At 25.3% G+C, this 23,107-nt stretch overlaps 1 protein-coding gene across 7 annotated transcripts in view; it reads left to right on the top strand.

The window, feature by feature from the left end:
* LOC107443481 (uncharacterized) overlaps positions 1 to 23,107 on the top strand; it is an 86,307-nt gene that overhangs the window by 57,188 nt on the left and 6,012 nt on the right. For 3 of the 7 annotated variants that reach the window (XM_087154262.1, XM_087154261.1, XM_087154260.1), the window contains exons 3-14: positions 236 to 401; positions 2,524 to 2,708; positions 4,624 to 4,742; positions 6,693 to 6,828; positions 8,865 to 8,913; positions 11,114 to 11,238; positions 12,815 to 12,931; positions 16,639 to 16,701; positions 17,187 to 17,310; positions 18,346 to 18,441; positions 21,571 to 21,675; positions 22,387 to 22,523. In XM_087154262.1, the coding sequence (XP_087010388.1) occupies positions 8,871 to 8,913; positions 11,114 to 11,238; positions 12,815 to 12,931; positions 16,639 to 16,701; positions 17,187 to 17,310; positions 18,346 to 18,441; positions 21,571 to 21,675; positions 22,387 to 22,523 (810 nt within the window). In that variant the 5' untranslated portion in view covers positions 236 to 401; positions 2,524 to 2,708; positions 4,624 to 4,742; positions 6,693 to 6,828; positions 8,865 to 8,870. Of the gene's footprint in view, positions 1 to 235; positions 402 to 2,523; positions 2,709 to 4,623; positions 4,743 to 6,692; positions 6,829 to 8,194; positions 8,470 to 8,864; positions 8,914 to 11,113; positions 11,239 to 12,814; positions 12,932 to 16,638; positions 16,702 to 17,186; positions 17,311 to 18,345; positions 18,442 to 21,570; positions 21,676 to 22,386; positions 22,524 to 23,107 lie in introns of those variants that run through there. The other 4 variants (XM_087154257.1, XM_087154259.1, XM_087154258.1 and 1 more) reach the window with 4 other exon arrangements.

Raw genomic sequence — 23,107 nt, 5'->3', positions numbered from 1 at the left:
AATGTTGCTTTTTCTATTTTGCTAGTACATGTGATAAAGTTGCAGCGTGCAAGTAAATTCAACAGTTTTTTTTCCTTATGGAAAATTTAATTCTTAATTATGAAAATATTTTTTAATTTTTTTAAGTTTGTGATGTTTTTTTTACTTACTTAAATTTAATGTTTAAGCTAATGTATGCATGTTCTATAGTTTTTCTCTAATTAATATTTCACTCAAATTATCTTATATGTTACAGTATGGTGCAACATCACCAGAATTCATTAATAATTGAAGAAAAATTTAGCTGCCCATTCATCGATGATTCTAAAGAGAATTCAAATACAATTCTACAAACTAGCATTCCTTTAGTAATGCAGGAGTGTATTTTAACATTAGATAAGACATTCATACCCTTCTGTCTGGTAAGTTATTCTGGCATTTCTTGGTTACTTGAAATATTACTTAATTTTATTATCCATATTTTTTTAAATTATGATTGTGAAAATAGCTTATTATAGTATTTATTTTTCATATACTTTATTTCTTACGTTGGTTAGATATTTTTAAAAATTACCATTAACCTAACTGGAATATATCATACAATTTAATGTGTACTGTAATATTCCTTGAGGCATGCATACCTCTTTATTTTAAACAAAATAAGTATTTCTCTTTCCCTTTTACAACCCCCCGTTGTATGATTGTAAGACATCGTTCCCACTTGATCACCAAAGTCAAGCATCATTGGTTGCTATCAGTGAGCAGGTGGGTGACGGCTTTGATCAACCTGCGAAGGGACTGAGATCGTGTGGTATCAATCCTCATTAAACTGTTTTGCCATAAAGTACTTTGCATGCAGGTCGACCAACTACAAAAATGGACGAGCCTTCCCCATTGCAGAGGATCAAACTTAACATAAATAAACAGTGTAAAGCAAACAAGTGTGACATAAATAAAATAATAATACTTTCCCCTTTAGAAATATGGGTGTTATATAATGGCAAAATAATATATTGAACTCATGAATGTGCGTATTTAAGCATTTTTGATTTTCAAATCTTTCAATTTCAAATGAAAACCTTTAAAAATCTAATTAAATATGAGGTTTTTTTTGTATGTCAGGTGCCAAAACTCCAGAATTTAGGTAGTTGATTCATTAACAAATAAAAGAGCTTCCATGTCTGATATTTTCTTATGTAGTTTTTTTTTTTTTTTTTCAAAAGTCTTATTACAATCATTATGAACACGAATTTAAAGAAAAATTTTCTTGTGAGCAATGATTAACAAAGAATAGTTATTCATTACTAGAGATATTCATTAAAATTCAAGCTAATAACCTCTAAAACATTTGCCATGTTTAAATTCTAAGATATAGATTTATGTTATTTCTAATTTAAACATGGCTTCTCAAAAGTTTTGCCCACATCGAAAAAGTGAAATATATAAAAATAATAATAAAAAATTCATTTACTGAAATCAAAAACACACTTTCTTGCTTGTTCAGCTGTTCTGTTTTTTCATAAGAAATAAATAAATATTGATAGCATAATGTATGCTGATGTCCATAATTTATTAATAATCCTATTTGTAGAAAATCAGTTTAACTCTGAAGTACTTACTAAACCTGTGTCATAAATATTAGAGTGTTGTACAGTATCAAATTTCATTTAAGGTATACGACTGGTTTCAACAACATTTTTTTAAATATTAATATAAAATTTTAAAAAACTAGTTTATATGTTTAATTATGTGTACACAGACTTATAAAACTATCAAAAAAATATTATTAATAATTTTTTTTTTTTTAAATTGCCATTTTTTATTAAAAATATGGCATTTTTTTGCATAGATGCTAAACATTGTAAAAAAAAATTTTATTTCCCAAAAAAAAATTTTTTTTAGGATTTTATTTAGAAGGCTATGAACGATTATCTGAAAAGCAAGTACAAAAACAAATGAGTTAAGGATCAAAGTAGTTTAAAAAAAAATCAAATTTTTAAAAATATTTGCACTTGTCTTAGCGAAAAATCATGCATAAAAAAAGTAAATTCTACTTTTTCTCTTAATCTGTAGTTCAAACATGTTAGCTATAATCATAAACACTCATAAAAATTTTAGGCTATTATTTTATAAACAACATGAGATATCGTGTTTAAGGTGGTGTGAAAGCCTGTAAGTTTGAGATAAACTCATTTAAAGACTTAAAATCACTAGTCTAATCGCTGTTATCACCTTGCACAAAAACTGCTGTAACTTTGTAAATAATTAGATTATTAACAAAAGTAAAGTATTTTTAGAAAGCTATGAGTTTAGGGATTCAATATTTGTAAAAAACTCAATTTCAAAAATTTTATTCAAAATCATGTTTTTGCACTAATTAGATACCTTAATACAGCAAGGATTATAAATCAATATTTTCTTAGAATCAGTACTTTCTTATAATTTTTAACTTATATGTTAAGTTCCTTAAAATAATTTTCTTATTAAAAATATTTAACGTTGGCAGTATTTTTTTTTTATAAAAGAAATTGTTTCTCTTCATAGCAATTATCATCAAAATCTTTTATGGGAAAATATGCCTGGTCTTTGTTGATTAAAACAATCTCTGTTATTCACTTTGATGCAATAGAAAACTCTATTTTACTCAACTTTTTAAAAAAGCTTATCTCTATTCATATATTCAATCGTATCTGGGAAGTAAAAACTGATGAAGTTTTCTTATCTAACTAGTGAGTATCAATTTAAGTATATATATATATTAGTATTTTTTTTAGATTTAAGATTTGACTTTAAGCCCATTGAATTACATTGTTATTAATGTAACAACGAGATAACGCTCAAATTATTTGTTCCGTTGTTGTTTATTGCACCAATTATATCTTTATTTTGACAACTTTTAAAGTTTTGTTAAATTTTAGAGATTATCTGATTATGTAACATATATAATAACATATTCATTTGATCATTTTTGAGCTATTATTATAACAGAAACCTATGTTAACTAAACATTTTTCATTATTATAAGCTGCACAATGTATTTTTCCTTACTTTAAAATCTCATAAAATTTTTACTGTTTCAAATATAGTCAAACCTCTTTAAAGTGCACACACTTAACATGAATTCCGCTTAACGTGAGCTAATTTCTGATTCCCCGTCAACTTGAATATGCATATAATGCTTCAAAGTACTTTTAACGTAAACTCGAATTTCATTATTCTTGAAAAAACTTTTACTTTAACGCGAACAGAAAATTTATTTCCTCTCTGACCAGTAAGAAAAGTGATTATTCACAGTTCTATATCAACAAGAGTAGGCATTTTAATGCTTTGTTAAAGTGTTGATAATTAGTTTATGTTTGGTTACGTTAGTTATAGTGTCGATTGTTAGTTTTTAAGAGTTATGTGAATTGAATATGTTGAGAGGAGGAGAGATTGCAGAAAACAAGATAAGCCCTTTTGTATTCTTAATATGACTAGAATTTTCTTTTCTTCACTGTAAAGAAGTATGTTTTCAAGAGAAATGATCACCCGTATTGATCCTTGATTGATCTGATTATTTTGTTAGTAATTGATGCAGTAAATTAATTTACTTTTTGAATTTCTTTTAATAATATTTTTTTCTTTCATTATAAGCCTATAGAATTTATAGCCATGTTTTATATTTTAAAGTACTAATAAGTTGTATTTATTATGAAAATATGTATATCAGTTGGTAATTTATATATTCATGTTGGAAGTTTATGTTTAGAAAACGCAAATAGAAATTTATAATAGAGAATGTCTACGTATTGTACGATTTTCATTAAAAAAAAATCTGAACAAATAACGTGACTTACTTTTAACGTAAACAAATTTTTGTCCCTCTTTAAATAGACCTTAACGAGATTGACAACGAGACGATTGAGATAACGAGTTAGTTAATTATTGTTACCATTGCTATACCACAAAAATATTTGTTAACTACCTAAAATGCAATGATGAAACGATATTTTTATTTGCTTTCATAAGATATAGTTGGATTAATATTTGTCCTTGCATCATTCAATTTTTATTGATTGTTATAATTGTTTTTGCATAGTTATAATTTTTATTTGTTGTTAACTAAATTTAAAAGTGGATTGTGGCATGAATAAATAAATAATACAACTTAAAAAGTCTGGATTTTTTTTATTACTCTAGTTGAAGATAAACAGAAATAGAAAATAAAATTATCGCAATTTATCTTAAATATCTTAATATACCTTATACTTAATAACTTAAAAATTATATAGTATTTGTTAGTATTTTAAAAATTATGGTTAATTTGAATTTTGGATTATTCAGATTTTTCCTTATTTTGGTTTTAAAAAAATTCTCTACATTAATTTTTTTTTTCTCATTTGTAATTTTCGATTGTTATGTGTTAGTAAAAATATTCCTGATTCCAAGAATTTATTGTCCATTTTGATCATTTTACAAATCTTTCTCTTTTTTTAAAAAGAAAGAGATTAATGTTATTGTTCTTTATTGTCTATTGTTCTAAAAGATTGTATATTAAATGTGTTACATGTTGATATCTTTAACACAGTTAGTATTTATATTCCTTTTAATGCAGTAATTGTTCATGTAAAACGAATTATCAATATTTTTAATCTTATTAACTAGTGGTCTTGAAAAAAAAGTGAACCATACTTGCATAAAAGTATTACTCAACATATGCCTAAGGAATCAAGTATCTGAATCTTACCTTGCACAAATTTTACATGGAGTGGAATACTTAAACTGTAAGTGCTATACAGAACTTATTTTTTATACAATCCGTTGAAGATTATTTTATTAAATGTCCTGGCGATTATTCATTTAACATTTTTCTTCTGTAAGGATTTATAAAATTTTTCATTTTTATTTATTTTGTTTATTATACTTATCTCTACATAACATAAAGAGATAACGGTCTGAAGCACTTTCTCTCAGTTGTTAGAGCATTCTTATTGGCCATAAAAACCATATGATTTTATCATTAATTAACATAGGAGATCTAGAAATCTTTGGTTATTATCAGCTTAAAATCAATAAAACTGTTAACTGTATTTACCAGTAATTTTATTTATTTTGCTCTGTCATTATGTTTTTACTTTCGATTATTTTTCAAAATTAAAGGCTTATTTTTTCAAAACTAGAAGTAGTTTTTTTTGTTTTGTTTAATATTTTAAAGTAATTTTATGATATTATCTAATTAAACAACATTTATTGCTAAAGATATTTCGTTAATATTTTATAATTAATTTACAATAAATTTTTATATTTACTTTTTATGCTATTTCTCAATAATCTCGTTGGAAAAAAATATTAAACAATTTTTTGTACGAAATATAAATTGAATAAGAATTTCAAAAAAAATTTATGAAGTCACATTTGTAACTTAACAAAATTATTACATTTACAGTTTCATCCCAATGGAACTCAAAGCTAAATGTGTGAAATCAAATCTGTGTTAATGAAAGAAAACATTTTGGGGATATTTCATTTGATTACTTTTTAATTTTGAAGTTATAGTCTGTTTAAAATTTAAAAAAATAGAGAATAAAATGGATTAGTAAATTAAACAAACAAGGTAATGAAGCCTCTTTATATTATACAATTTAATTAAGAGAATACAATTTTGCAACAATTAAGGATTCTCTTTCTTATTGTTTAAAGCTTAATGAGAGAAGATACATACTTATGTTCTATAAGAGCGTTATATGTGTATGTATGGAACATATTTCAGAATATCAGGTATTAATTTGCACACACATAAATTTTTTTTCTATTAGGTTATTAAATTGATTTCAAAAACAGCCTAAGGCTGTTGCTATAATTCTTAAAAGTGGTGTTCCTAAATTCACAAAATTCTCACTTAGAAACTTCTTTTAAGTTCTTCAATTAATTTATGCTCTCTCCAATTTCTTTTAAAATGGAAAATATATTTATAAAAAAATATTTTCTTAGTTTTATATTAGATTTGTGAAGAAAGTTTTTCATAATCTACTTCTTACCTTGTTTTCAACTTCTGTCATTTTTTTTTTTTTTTTGTATAATTGTTTTAAATGAATAAATCTTTTATTACTGTGATGGTATTTACTTACTTATTCCTTTTTATAGGGTACTCCTCAAATAACACCTTTAGTACATATTTTTGTAGAATCCTTGAAATGAGGTTAAAAAAAGTGTACATATTGGAGTTGAAAATTATTATTTAAATGAGTAAAAATCAAACCATAATCAAAATATGACAAATCAGTATTAAGGAAGATTGAATATTAAAACTTGTTTGATTGCAGGATTAAAGTTTCCTATAATCATCCTCCCTGTTTGTTCCTCTAATCAAGTTTTGAACAATTGCCTTTCTCGTCTGTGATTTTCATGCCTTGTTTTTTTTTTTCTGACTGAAATATTAATTTGTGACCCCTACTGTGTATGCTCTTTCCCCCCTAAGGATTCTAAACTTAAGGGCAGTCTTTATTAAACACCCTGAATAAATATTATTAATAATTTGTTTTTATTTATTTTATAGATCAATGAGGCTTTCAATAACTTTTTCCTTTCATTTTCTCTATATTTATTTACACATTACAGTTATATCAAAATTAAGTTACTGTATAAAAACCTTAATTTTGAATTGTAAATTATGAAAGGAAACTTATAGCTCATAACATTTAAGTAACATATCTCATAACATAAACATTTTCCAGACCCTCTTCAAGATTGTGTTGCAGTTTTATCTGAAAAATATGACTGTCATGATGATTCAGTTAACTCATTAAACCTGAATACATCACAAATAACATTTTTATCTTTATGTTATATTGGATTTTTACATAATGAAAAGTAAGTTTCATTATTCTTACAATACATTAAGTTCTAATTAATTTATTATAAGGAAAATTTATGTAAAATTATTTCAGAATACAATGTATGCAAGCATTTTGGAGACATTTTATAACAGGCCATACATAAATGTTTTTATGTTCTTATATCGAACATTTTAATTTTGCAACTATTTTATTTAACACTGATAATTGTTTATAGTACATAATTTTCATATTTCATAAAATTACTTTGCTTTCATTTTGCAACAGTTATAAAACACTACATTTAAGTTTATTTTTCTTCATTAGTACATTTTTAATAATGCTATTACACTGTCCTGTTGCATTTATTTATGTTTCTGTTCTTAATTATGAACTCTGTTCTTAACTATTAATTGAGAAAAGAGTAATTTCATAAGTTATAAAATACAATATTTTCAGAGGGGATTTAATAGTGATAAATTAAAAATTTCTGTTCATTTACTTTTTGTTTTCTGATTATTAATAATATTTTTAAATGCAAAAACTAGGATATAGTTGATTTTTACCCTCTGGCTGTTTTTGATATTTTTTCCGCAAAGAAAAACAGTTCTCTGAATTTAATTATGTTGAAAAATTGTGTTTGGGGGGGGGGAATTTATCGAAATTTACATTTTAACATGTTCATGAACGAGTTAAAAAAGAAAAGAAAAAAGTAATTGATCAAATTAAGTTTATTCAGAAAAAAAATTTATAAAAATTGGCAGACTGGTTGCACTTGTAAACAGGGATGACCTCTAATTGAGGCAGTGAATGCTTAACTTGACCAGTTCATTATTTTTTTATTATTATTATTATAATTTATGAACTGTAAAATAAACAACTGAAAGCTAACTCCCACTGTCCCAAATAACTAACATACTCTCTACAAATATATAGTTTAATATATAAGTTCGTTTCTATAATCAATATCTCAGATTTTTAGTGATTTTTTAAATTTTTGTGTAGCATAACTTCAAAAAAATATAACTAAATCACTTAAATTTCAATTTTTGTTGATGAAGAAGCATGTTTTTAAATTATATGTGGTACATTAAATTCCAAACTAAAATTTTAATTATAATTAAGTACTTTTAAAAATTTTTTAAATTGCTCCCTATAACATCAAATTGTTATAGTAAAGTTTTTCTTTTAAAATTTATCTAATTTTTTGCAGTTTGAGTGTGAACATTTTCAAATGAATCTGTTTTACAAGTTCTATTTTTTAATACTTTAACTTATGTTATAGCTTAACATTTTTTTTCCTTATTTTTTTATTATTATCTTATTACCTTTCTTACATTATTTGTGCCACTAATACTTTTCTTCAGCACCTTATTCTTTCTGTTGCTGCTCTTGCTTTTTAGGATTGTTGAAAGTCAATTCCTCATACCCCACCTTATCTACTATATAACATGCAACTCTGAAAACTTTCTTTCTTCACCTTCTCTCATTAAGCATGTCTGCTTTAGTTTGGCTGTATGTAATTTACCCTTTTTTTATTCCTTACAATTACAATTCCTCCTTTTTGCATATTTTGTATTAAATTAGAATTTTCTTTAGTTTCTGAATTTTGTCAAAGAATAAAATTGATTTTATGTAGATTTAATCTGATGAAAAATAGTGCTTGATCTTTTCCCTGTATATTTTCCCATTTTAAGACATTTCTTAAAAATAATTTCGCCTGACACATTGCTGTTTCTTAATTTCTTGCACATTATTCGCACTCATACAGTATTACTCTTATCAGCTGATTTCATAAAAAAGTTTTTTCTTTAAAAAAAAAAAATATTTTTTTAAATTTTCCTTCTTAATGTATAATGTTACTTAACTCTACTGATAATATTTTTTTAAAGCTATGTGAGTTTCTCTCATTTTATTTGTGAATATAAAGCCTAGTGACTTCCTTTACTTATTATTTAAGATATACCTTTCTTTTTTTCTTTAATGTATTATTTTTCTTTTTATATTATAATCAAGCTGTATTTTATGTTTTTATATGTCTATTATTAAAATCTTTTTTAAAATTATTTTTAGTGTTGTATGTATGAAAACATTGCTAAATTTGAATCTGGACTGAATGAAGGTTTGTACTAGTTCGTGTTAATTACAAATATGTATATATAAAATAAAAATGAAAGCATGTGTTAAAATTTATATATCTGCCATCATGTGTACTTTTTGAGAAACATTTTTCTTAGCATCGGTAACTGTAAGCAGATATTTTTTAAATTCCATCAGTAATTATAGCATTAAATGATTATCAGATCTTTTATTTGCTTAAATTAATTAGATATACTTGTGGTCAATTGCATTTTAAATACTTCATGAAACCAAGAATTAAATATAAAATCACAAATTTTGCTGTTACTGTCATTTTAAATATCAAAATAAAATATTTCTCAACTAACGGATAAAATTGGCAGCTATACATTATAAAATTTAATTATTAATAGATTAATGATAGTTTAATTTTAAAGCTAAAGTACAAAAATTATTGTGTTATGTTTGTTTAAAATACATATTTTTTTAAATATGTGTCAAACATTTTTGGATGTTTCTGTTAAATATACATTCTGTTATTTCTGAAAAGCAAAACTTTGAGCTGCTTCTTTATGTCAATTTAATTAATAGTTGGCATAACCAAATCATTCTCTGTTTTAATATTATATGGATAACTGGTAAGATTAATATCAATAGTAATCAGTTGTAAGTAATGTGAAATGGAATCACACTTAACTCTTTGGTTACATATAGCTTGTTTGCATATTATTGGTTAATTTGCTGTTAAAGTAAATTTTTTTTTGAAGCTTAAACTTTTTTTTTTAAAAGCTTTTTACTTGTACAGGAATGTTACAGGAATCACGCAAAGTTAGAATTTTATATTAGGTTATGAAAATCAATAAGAAATCTATATATTTTTCCAAACACTTAATTTTTGCTTCATTTTGGAAATATTTTTAAATTTTCATTTATTTATAATATCTCAAAACTTTATAAATTGATTATATTAAATTTCTATAAGCTTATTTTATTAGCAGAAGTTAATTTTTCTCTTCCATAATTATATGCCTAATTGTTTCATTGTAGAAACTTAGATTAAAAGTAGCATCAATAGGGGAATTATCTCTAACTTTTATCATCAATTTAACTAAATAAAAAAGGAAGGAGAAAATATTAAATATAAGTGAAAAAATGAAATGAACATTCTACCAAAACTATAGTAGCTTTGTAAAAGTTTAAACTGTTATATATTTTTATCTCTGATTTGAAAGCTTATCAGAAACTTAAACCAAAAGTTTAAAATAGATGTTTCTAATCACATTATGTAAGGCCTCGTCATAAAGAGTGCAATGATGTAATATATAACTTATGTAAAACTTCATGCCTTAAAGTATTTTTAAAATAGAATCATTACAATTGTGATGTAGGTGTAGATCAAATTAAAATAAGTTGTCAAAATACCAATGCAAAATTATCAAATTTGCTTAGAAGTCATAAGAAAATTAATTTTTATCAAGATTTAGTAATATTAAAGTTACAGCTTAATGCATAGCTTTAAAAAATATCTTAAAATAGCAGATAATGCTAAAAAATGCCATTTTTATGTGGCACCCAGTTTTAAATAAAGTAAAAGAACAACATTTATGAGTACAAATAATATAATTAAAAGTGGCATAATCTTTTTGATTTTATAAAAAGTACCATGATCCGTGTTGATGCACAAAAATGAAGGGAAGGAAAAAGTTCTCTTACCTTCTCTGCCATTCTGTGTCTTAACACTGATAATACTACAGTTGTAGTCCTAAAATGAAAGTATATCTATTTTAACTTCAATATTTGTGCACTTCCACGTTTTTGTTCTAGTTTATTTTAGAAATCCAAAAAACCCATAACAATTACCCAGCAAAAGCTTATTAGATTAGAGACATTGACTATATTAATTAATTCATGAATGTAAAAATAAAATTATTTTATGCATTTGTAAAAAAATATTCAATTTATAATATTTTATTTTATATTGCTTCTTATTCTATTTTACATCTAGCTTTTTATGTATAACGTTTATATAAATATACCTTTAATTTTGTGGTGCAAAAATAAATTATATCATTTGCTACCTTGTTAAAATTGGTTTTGAAAATATTATTCAGTTTTAAGAATGTTAATGTGATTTTATTATTTATATCTCTTATCTATTGATGAATAATTTAATTGACAATTAGCTATATATAAATATACATATTTAATGCACCCAGTGATTATTATTCATAATTTTGTTTTAGTTAATGGATTATTGTGGGAACAACTTTCTAAAATTCCTCATTCATCAGAAATTTATACTCATCATAAAATTATGCTGTGGTGGTGTTTCAAAAATCAACCATTAAATGAATTAAGTATTTATACGGTAAGAATTAAAACAATTTATTTTTCTTATTTTAGTTAATAAGATTTATTTTCAGTTTCTTGATAAAAAAAATTAATAAAAATCTATTTGTTTCTGAAACAAATCCTTTTTTTATGTGAAATATTTTTTTTTATCTAGTCTCTCTCATTTTTATTTCGAAATGAGCAGTTACGTATTAATAATGCATAATCATGTGATTTAAATAATTTTTTTAAATAAGTTTTATATTCTCAGGGTCAGTATACATTTAAAGCATGCTTTATTAAATCATTCATTATGAAGTCGGTTTTGAAATAGAATAACCAATTTAGTTTGTAACAGACCAATATAAAATTAAACTTAAAGAAGTTAAATTATGATTTGTAGTGTACTCAATGATTTATTTATAATTGAGAAATGTAACTGAAAGTTAAAAGCTAATATTTTTAAGTATTTTTTTTTAAAAAAAAGACGCTATGAAGTGTGGCGTAACAAGAGTAAGTTTCATCTTCAAGTAAAGAATTTTTTTTTAAAAAATTCCTTTTCTTCAATTTAAATCACAGTAATAGGTTATAAATAATGCCAAATAACGCTTATTTTCCACGGAGCTGATAAAATATATTTAACACTTTACCCTGTATTACTAAACTAAAACATTGAATTAAAAAAAAAACTGCCTGAAATTTACTGTAAATCGAAAACACTGTATAATACTGAGTTTCAGGGTTGTTTTTTTTTTTAAATATTATCATTAATAGTAATTGTTATTCTAAAATGTGGCTGGAATATGTAGGTTAAAAGACTCTGGTTCATGAAATGTGAAGCAAAAAAAAAACTTCATTTAGGCATCAATTATGTGTTTATCATATGCTCATACCGAATGAAGTCATTTTATGTAGACTTCATTTCTGAACTATTTGATTGCTTCATTGGAAATATTTAGATTAGAAATAACTAAAAGTTGTATGCATCACTGATTTTTAAAAAGTTTTAAACTTTTATTATATGTTTTCAGATTTCTATGTACCTAAGATAACCTATGATTTTAAATTACAGTATCATTTTTTAGTCAATCAAACATTTATTTTCTCTCTCTCTCTAATAAAAAGGAAAAGTTATTAAAATAAAATATTTTTGAAAATATTCAAAAAATTGGCTAAATTAATACAATATTAGAAAGCTCCCCTTTTTGCGGATATAATCGTGTGAGCTGATGACGAAATTATATTTTTTCATTATTATGTTTTCTGGCTTTTTAATTTTATTTTTTTGAAATAATTTTTTAGAATACTTTATTTTAATAATTTTCTTCTCTTTTCATTAATCTTTATTACATTATTTTCCATGTCTTCTCAATATATTTAACTTATGTATATACATGTAATCAAAGTATGAAATTGATTTAAATAAGTTTTAAGATAAAAACTATAAGTCAAAAAATAATAAGTCAAAATGGAAACATGCTAAAACAAATTTTCATTATGAAAACAATTTAAATAAAAAGTTAGAAACCAAAAACAAGCAAAACAGCTCTTTATCAGTGGACACACTGCCTGCAAACACAATATTGTCTTACCACATTTTTACTTTTTTGCAGCTTCAAACTTGGTTGGATTTTAGTGTTCTCCATGAAAATGCAGTGCTTTCCTCTCTCTCAATGAAAACAGTTCTGCAACTTTTGTGCTTCAATGATACAGCTCGAGAATGTTTCATGGTAATTAGAATTACTTTTAATTCAGTGATAATTTTTTTATTATGTTTTAACATTCTGTCATTATTATTATTTAGAAGGCTCAATTTAAATATGTCCATTTTAAGTGCATTCAATATACATTTATTTTTATTTTGCAGAGTAAAATAAAACGTAGGCTTTGAATGTAAGCTTTGTAATACACCAAAGGAATGTAGGCTTCGCAATATATATAATATTTTTCAGTATAACTTTAATATTCCTGTTCATTTTATTAAAATATTTTTATAGAAATTCAAATAATTTATTATAATTTATATTTATTTTTGAAATATTTACCTAATCATTAATTCATTATTTGTTTTTAATTTATCATTCTTTCGTTGGCTTAGATTTGCTCTTCCGAACGTAATGTATTTGTGTCAAAAAAGTTTTATTTTCTTTCAAATTTCAAGTTAACTTGAATTTTTATTTTTGGAACACATTTATGTTATATTTATTTCGTGCAAAGAACTACAGCCCAGACGTGCCAACCTAGCAAAATTAACATTCAGGAGTTTCCCTAACAAGAATTCAGGAGATTTCAGGAGGGGTAAAAAAAGGTGCATGGTATGCAACATTTGGCACTTCTAAGGAATTTTAAGTAAAAAATTTATTAAATATAAGAATGCAAGAAATTTTACACACTAATAGAGCAATAATTGTTTAAAAATATTAAATGGAAATAAAATAATTAAACACAGATTTAGCAACACAAAACTATATTAGGTAGATACTCTTTAAATAAATACCATTTCCTTAATAAAACATTATTCAAAAACCCTTGACACTATAATAAAAATGCACAAAAACTTTTAAAAAATAAACAAATTGAATAACTATTTTATTTTAAAAAACCAATTCAATACTAATGTCTGTACAATAAAGAACCAATTATCCGGGATGCTCGGGACCATCGCTATCCCGGATGTCTTAATTTCCCGGTTTCCTGGATCGACAAAAAAGTGTCGTTAATCGATGTTTTATCAAACCCAAATTACAAGGAAAAAATGTAAACACATTTTAAAGTAAGAGAAAAAAGAAAAGCACTCCTAAATCTAAAAAGGAAAAAAATTGTAGAAAAATAAAATTTAAAAGAATAAAAAAATTTGCAAGTTTAGACAAGAAAAACAAGTTTAAAAAATAATTACGATTCCTAAATCAACTAATAAACAAAACCAATGATTAAATAACGCAATATATTTCATGGGGGGGGAGGGCGAAAATAAAAGGAAAACCTATTAATCTAAATAAAAACAACACTTGAAAATTATCGAACCGAAACGATAGTTAAAAAACGGCACTAGCATAAATATTAAAACCTAGAACAAGGCAAGATCAACGGACTTTAAAAAAAAAAAACTAATGAAAAAATTTGGTAATACAAATAATTTTATTGAGTGTAAAATTTATCATGAAAAAAAAAAAAAAAACGTAGTGGAATCAGAAAAACGAAACTGCAATCTGCTTCATAAAATAATTGTATGCTTAAATTAATAAACAATTCTCCCTTTTTTTTTTTTTTATAAAAACGCGATTTTTAATTAAAGCAGGTGTGATTCCACATCAAAAAAAACTTGCGAATGATACCGCACTTCCAAGGAATCAGAATTTATTCAAAAGAAAAACATTTTATTTTTATTAATCGATGTCAAATAGATAAATATATTTTTCTCTTTCATCTTCTGTTCACTGATATGCATGTGCAATGCATTTTCCCCACCCCCTCGTAAATCAAACAGCAAACGAAATCATCATGCCACTCCTTTGAGTTGAACGACCTAAAAGAGAATGAAGATCTAAAATCTTCAAGGTCGCGGAAGAAATGATGTTTCTCTGGGTAAACGGGGAAAAAAATTCTTCCCTTCCTCACATTTTCCTCTACTCAACTTCAAGGATTAGTCCAGTTTCCGCTTTTTTTTTCATATCGTTTTAGTCCAAAATGGCGGGCGAACCGAGCAAATTTTTTTCCCGGATTATCTGGATACCAGATAAATGGTTCTCTACTGTATGCATGAAAAAAAGAGTTGCAGACTTAGCTCTCCGCAATTAAGTTTTGCTAAAGTCATTGGTACATGATTTGTTGAAATTGATCCATACTTCCGTTTCGACTTAAGACATCCTTGAAATTTTTTTTTTTTTAAATATACGAAGACTAAACGAATAATTGATATCACGTTGCTAGTTTACGAGCTTGTTGCCAACCGTGGAAAAATACGCATTAAAAACTATAATATCAATTCCAACTATCGAGAGTACGAGTTTCCCCACTCCTGAACGGACGACACTGGATAACGACATGTGACGTCATTGCATTCAACTCTACACGAAAGAAGAGGAAGATTTCACCCGCCCCCAGTGTAAGGGGGCGGGTGAAATAGGAGTGTTAAGAGGTAACGTTGAAGAGGGGGGAAAATAAAGCATGTTCAACTAAGCTTCAGGCAGATGGTAGTTTGATAAGAGGGGATGGAATTCAAGCTGAAAGAAAAACTTACTTTCGCACTCGCGGAAAAATTAGGTAATTTTGAGTTTGGCCGTCGATCGCAGTAAAATTCGGGAGTTTTTCAAATCAATTCCGGAGGGCGGGAGAATAACTCAAAATTCGGGAGACTCCCGCAAAATGCGGGAGAGTTGGCACGTCTGCAGCCTTAAAGTTTTTTGTTGTTGGTACATATTTAGAAATAAAATCTTTCTTTCTCAACACAGTGTAAGCGAAATTATATGCATTTTTAATAAACTAAATTATGTGGAAATTTAATTTATGAGCTAAATTTGTTTAAAAAATTAATTACTTTGAATAACTAATAACTTGAATAACTAATAACTGAACTAATTTTGAATTTTTAAATAAATTAAACTATAAGGTCCATTCTAGTAAGCAGTATTAACTTAGTAACTGTAAACAAATAGGAATAAAAATACCTAAACTTTAAGGTCATCTTATGGACTTACTTTTTCCACAAACCATGTTTTAAGGCATTTGATTGGGTGAAAATCAACAATTTTGTAGACTGAGAATGACACTGTGGGTGTTTAATTAAAAGACCAGCAGAAAAAAATTTAAGCAATAAAAGTAGTAAATCTTTTAATAAGTACTCTGCAAGAATAAGTGTTATGATTTCTAATTATTTTATTCATTTAAAATAAATTAAAAGTAAAATTATAATTTTAGAACCTCTGCTTACAGAAAATAAAAGGCTGACAAAAAATAAAAGGCTCCATTAAGGCTGTTTTTGAAAAAAATATGGTGTCAAACCCAGTTTGATATGTTAATCAAAGATAATTATTTATCAAAATTGTACAAGGAGTGTTTGCATTTTACCTGCAATGCTAACAAAATCTAGAAAATAAAACTGAGGCAAATTTTTTGCTATAATTTGTTCAAAATATAAAATTTTTATATATTTAATATCTGTTAATATATTTACAATCTGTTACAAGTTCCTTTTAAAGTTAAAATTTATGTTTACATGTAAAATTTTATACATTAGCTTTATATAACATTTGTCTATTATAAATGTCCAGCTAAACTTTCACTTTTTTTACAACTTGTGATGCTTAGTTGTTCATAAATATAAAAATTTAGGTGAAGTTTTTGATCAGGTTACATTGGATTATGTATTTAAAAAAAAAAAAAAATTCTACTTTTATTTATGATTGTATAATTAATTACTTCTGTTTTGTATTTTTAGAGACAATTCAATATTAAACCTGAAGCTAGTTTTTCGTTTTTGAAAAAAGCTCTTCAGCTAGAGGTAATAATAAAATTTAATGAAATTTCTTTAGAATGTACATGTCTTTTTATGCGAGTTCAGTAATTACATGCACACAGAATTACGTTATTCACATAATCTGAAAAAGAAACGATACCTGTTGCCATCCTATGACTGAAATTTAATTCTGTTAATTCAATATGTTCAGCAGAGTAACATACCACTCCAATTAGATATATTATTAGATATAGATTTTTATGTTGATCTATATTAGCCATTCAATAGCATTTAATATTCTAATTCATTAAACTCCAATAGCACTTTCAATGCAATTGATGAATATCCAGGAATAAGTTTAATCTTTTTTTATAAAGGAATTATTTTATTATTTTTCTGCCTATATTTCCAAAAGTATATTCATCATTCTTTTAAGTTTATTAAGTGGGTTAGTTTGTTTACTTGTTGTTGTTCGTAAAAAAAATTCTCAAAATGCTTGAAGTATTTATGAAAAATGTGATTCCCTTTAGGTAAAAGAAATTGATATAAGTACTGAGAAATTTGAAGAATTTATAACTTTTATTATGCAGCACCTAGCAACTTCTATTACAAAGCTCTTAGTTGTGAAAAACAAGTCGGAAAGAAAATCTTATGGTAAAACTTTTGTTTTTGAAACTAGTTCATATGATAAAGTTAAATATAGTAATGTTTATTTGTTAAACATATTTTGGAAAGAAATCTATCTAAAATAATGCTTTTAAACATGATAAAGCTGAATAAGCTCTGAAATGAAGCTTTTGATTCTGATAAAAGTGTGAGATATGAAATTTATTAATAAATTATAAATATAATTAAAAATCAAACTAAGTGCTTCTTACTATTTTAAATATATTTTGATTGCAGTTAAAAGAAACGAAATTCAGGTAGTATCTTAAAAATTTTAGATGCATTAAATAAATTCAAAAAACATTGATATACTCTTTAGTGTTTCAGTAAAGCAATATAAAATTTATTTGTAGAAACTCTGAACGAAATAATTTCTTACAAATGAAATGTATATAAAAGTGTTATGTAGAATTTGATATACACCTTCAGAACTTTATACTTAACTATTTTCAAAATCATAAACTCTGAAGCATGGAATAAAGTTTCTCTTAAAAACTTTACATACAGTATTATAAATTATTGTTAAGGTATTTTTATTTATTGTAATGCTTAATGTGGTTGTATAAAATATAAATGCTAAGAGTGAAAATTTCTGAAAATTCAAATAATTTTATTGGATAATTGGACTTCTGCCACACACATACGTCACAGCCCGATGATAGGGCAGACCCATTCATACGTTCATCTACGGATCGCAATTTTGACCTGAACCAGAGAACAACCAGTCTCCAATTCAGTACCTCTAGAGGTATGATTTGTTACAGCAACATGGGGGACTTTGTGACCCGACAGATTTATTGTGCACCAATCACCTTTTACTAAAAAGCCAGCAGGCATCGAACTCACAACGTCTTTGAATAGGCTGTTCCGGCCTATTGTTTCTCTTGCAATATGTCAATGATCCTAACAAATTTAATTGTAGCAAATTTAATGTGTGTAACCTTTTATTTTAATCATTAGGTGTCTATTAATTATTTCCATAAATAATTATATTTCTAATTATTTTTATTTTTTCTCTATAAGACAGGTTTTTGAAAATTGGATTGGAATGTCTTGTTTGGAAGAGTGAAAATAACTATTCAATTTGTCCTGATTTAAAAATAAAATTAGCATTTCATGGTAATTTAATTTTATATATTTTTTTACGAATTGAACCATTTATATTTATAATGATCTTTATTTTATTTTGAGTTCATGCTGGTTTTAGCCTTATATAACATCTGAATTCAAGCAAGTTTTTGTTGAAAATTTCCTACTTTTGCTTTCTATATATACAATTTAACAAGATAAAATTAAAGGACTTTTTGTTAAATCTTATAACTTGTTAATAGCAAAATTAGATATTTATTTAACTTTTTAATTTCAATATAAAGTTTTCATGCAGTAAATTCTTATTGGAAAAAATGCTCATGTTGAAACTTTTTAATGTACTTTTTTTTTTAGTTTTTTATCTATGAAAACATTTTAAATCATTTTTTAACCTACCAATACACGTTTTACGAAATCAGCCTACATACTAATTGGTGTGTATTTGAACATATTGTGGCTTTTAATATCATAAACAATCCTGCTCCCATATAGAAGGTTAAAAAAATTTAGTTAGAATTCACGAAAACATGGTAGATTTTTTTTCTTTTGCGTTTACTTTCTAAATTCAATTGCACCCTATACCTTGCATAGATATTGCATTGCTAACTTTAAAAAATATATATTTTAGTGATTTGTAATAACAGTTATGAAAGTTTTGTTATGAAAATATCTATGTAGAATACATATTTTTTAAGATTCTATGTTTAGTTGAATGCATAGCAATAGTATTAATGCATATGATTACATAATGTAATGGCATTGTACTCTTTTTGTATTATAAATCATTTTTATTGAATTGTTCTTTAATCCATCCCATAATGCATTTTACCAAAAATGTATCATCAGAAAAATATAAACCACTATTTTTTATTCGTATAAAAATATATATCACCATTTATACAAAGTAATAGAAACTCATTTTATTTTATATTTTATCTCTGTCATTGAACAGCAGATTTGATTTTACATTTACGACTACCAATGTTCGACTCCTTAGTCTTGTAATTTTGAACCCAATCCAAAATACAAGGGGAGATATACTCCTGGAACAAGTATTGGGAGAAATTTGCCTTTGTGGAAGACTTTTTGATGAAACTAACCCGCATTTGCTTTACATGGAGAGGAAAACCTCCCACTGTTAGTCTGACGGCAAGAGTACTCTAACCTATGATCTATGTACCACTGAGGATATTTTCTGACAGCTCTGTGTTCAGTGCAAGCCGGGTTTTGAACCCTGTATAGAAGCTCATTGTACTAAAATAATTGCTCTTAATAGAAACTCATTGTAAAAATAATAATTTTGATTATGTAATAACATTATTCATTAAGCACTTGATATTATTGTTATTGAAAACAAGTGAAGCAGCTCACAATCTTTTTCAGAAATCAGTTCTATTAATGTTGAAATAAACAACCTTTATTCTTAAATTTGATCTTTTTTATGACTATTGACTTAACTGAAATGAAGAGAAAAAATTACATTCTCTGACCTCATTTAGAGTTTCACAAATCCAGGCAAATTACTTATGTACTTAAATGAAAAGTCATAGATCTGATAATTTATAATAAATTATCAGATATATGACTTAAAAACATAAATTGTATGTTTTTTCTGTCATATAAATGAACTGTTTTAACATTGCATCGATTAAAAATGAACTAAGACTGCAATGAAACAACATATAATTGAAAAATAAATGAAGGACAGTGCTTCATTGTATATAAGTTTTTTACTTAAATACAAAAGGAGTAATATCAGAAAGACAACTACAGATATTGCTTATGTAACCTTTTAGTTTCTAACTAGCTTGCTTATCAATTTTTGTTGTTGACTTTTTTTAAGATTTTTTATCTTTAACCACATTCTATGATTTAAAAAGGAAAAAAAAAAGTTTTACTTTATAAAAATTACTGAAAATAAAATAGGTTCAATTTATTTATTTATTTTTTTTCAAAACTAACCTGAACCTAACTTAGTTTATATAATACAAGAAACGAATGAAATAAATATAAATATATGACCACCGAAGCCGACGTCTTCAGGGGGTACCGGCCTCGGTAGCCATTAAAAACAAAACCATTTCTATTTGAGGGAGAAGCAAATGCTTAAAAAATCTCCCTCAGTACCCCGATGGTTTTGTATAGAGGTCCAGGAAAAACACAGAGTTACAGTTAAGCAATCTATTAATTTGTCTACGTATTTCTTTCTCCTGACCTTTTCCATTTCATTTTAAACTTCTTCTGCGCATTATAATAGGGGGCGTTGATTTTTCAGTTTTTAGTGTTTTCTTTTCCTCTACTTGCTTTTGAAGTTGATGCTTGACCTATGACTTAGTGAGTTTTTCTGATGATTTTGATTGATTTTCTTTTCTTAATTTGTTAATTATTTTGAATGTATCTTGTTTTTCCTGGACCTCTATACAAAACCATCGGGGTACTGAGGGAGATTTTTTAAGCATTTGCTTCTCCCTCAAATAGAAATGGTTTTGTTTTTAATGGCTACCGAGGTCGGTACCCCCTGAAGGCGTCGGCTTCGGTAGCCATATATTTATATTTATTTTTATTTCATTCGTTTCTTGTATTGATACTTTTTTCTGAAATTTCTGCTGCTTCTTAGCGCGTTTTTTTCAAGGAAGTTTTATCCTTTTCGAATTTAATTATTTGTGTTTTCTTTCAGCATTAGTTTATATAATGCTGTTTTATTTCTTTACCTTGAATACAAAAATCTTGTTTAAATTTATTACAAAATCTTATTTTTTCCAATTCAAAACTGGCTCAATATTTTTTTTAATATACATTTTAACTTGATTGTTTTTGACATTGAAAGCTCTCTTTAAATAATCACTCTCTGAAATATCTAAATAGGAATACATATTTTGCTAAATTTCTTAAACTGAATTTCATCTAATTTCTGTTTTATACACTTACTGTTTGCAAAAAAAAAAAAGTGTTAATGCATATTTTGGTTAAAATAAAATTATAATTATTAATGTAGAAAATACTTTTTACTATCACAAAAAAATATAATTATCCCATGTTTATTTATTTTCATTTTATAAGTGTGAATAGTTGTAATATTTTTAACATGCATTGATTTTTAATATGTTCTTATTCAGTATTAATCTTGAAACTGATTTAATTCTGTTAAACAAATTTCAGTAATGAATTTTTACTGTAAGGAGAGCTTAGAAAGTACTTCCCATTTGAATGTTTGCTTAAAGTTTCTGCGATTATCAGTAACAGATGCTGAAGTTGGTTCTAAAGGTAAGCTTGACTAAATAGTGCATGAAATAAAAGACAAAATAGCTTTTTTTTTTTAAGGTAAAAAATATTTATTTGATTGAGTTGAGCTGCTAGAATTCAATAAAACAGTAAATTTGGCTTAATTTTGGTAATCATAACTCAGAGTGAAAAAAAAATTGTTGCAAACATTCAGGCTTAAAGATTTTTTGAAGCTTGAAGAAAAAGTTATTTGTTTTATTTTTATTGTATTGATTTTTTTAAACTAATTTGTATGGATTTTACTTCCACTTTTATCAGTTATTTTAAATAATTGAAATGATGTGTAATTTAAATATGAAAATGTAGTTTTTTATTTCCATACTGAGATATTATGCAAACATTTTTAGTTCACTTTACATATGTATTTTTCTTCTTCTTTTTGTTCACTAACTTCAGATAATATCAAATTTTACGAGCCCCTTCTTTAACTGAAATTGCTTTTCTTAATTGATTAGCTAAATAATTGCTTAATAACTTTCTTAATTGATAATTTCTTTAATTAATTAGCTTTTTAATATGAAATCATAATAACTTCTGAATTAAAAATATGGAATTAAAATCGTTGCATAATATTGTTTTTTTTTAATAAGCAATTAGTGTATATTTTTTTTAAAAAAATAAAGCATTGAAGAATATAAGATATATGATAAAAATTTATTTAATAGAAATTTTTTATATGTTCTCTTTTTCCAGCCTGGCATATTATTACAGGAAATGTGAACATTCCAGCTTTTTTTGTGAAGTGCCTTTTTTCAAACAACCAACCAGAAGTTGAAGCTCTTCATTTAATTTTGGTTATTTTAAAACTTGAATTTCAAGCAAATTTAAAAGTAAGTAATTTTATTTGATGTATATTGAAAATAAAAATGAAATATTAAACTGCAAAAACAAAAAAAATTGAAATTTTCTTATTTTTAATATAATTTTATTTATAATTACTATAAAAATATTTATTCATAAATCACCTGTTTTAATTTTTATTGTGTTGAGTCTCTGTTGCAGCTAAATGTTGCTAAGGAATACATTTTATTATTTCATTAAAATAATTTAAATCCTCCATTGAATAATTAGTTTACAGAAGCTCATACTTACTTGGAGAAATACATTTTCAGTTTTTTAGTAAAAAAGATGAAAGTATGTCCTCTTTTTCGTTTCATTTTTTTATTTAAAAAAATAGATTAAAACAGTACATATTATAAAATTTGTTAAAGCTTGATGAAGATAAAGAAAAGCATTTTAATTATGAAAAGTTCTTTCTTTTAGAATAATTTTGCCATAACTTTTATCTTTGTGTAAATATTGTAAATTTTAAACAATGGCTTCCTTTTTTAGCAATGAACTTTATTTGTATTTTAATTTAAAAAGCATAATTTAATAATTATTATTTAAAAACTATTTTTTAAAAATTATTTAA

The sequence above is a fragment of the Parasteatoda tepidariorum genome, chromosome 10, assembly GCF_982258835.1.
Source record: "Parasteatoda tepidariorum strain Cologne lab strain chromosome 10, Ptep-v5.0, whole genome shotgun sequence".
NCBI lineage: Eukaryota > Metazoa > Arthropoda > Arachnida > Araneae > Theridiidae > Parasteatoda > Parasteatoda tepidariorum.
The sequence above is the reverse complement of the archived record's forward strand: the minus strand, read 5'-3'. Positions and strand labels throughout refer to the sequence as shown.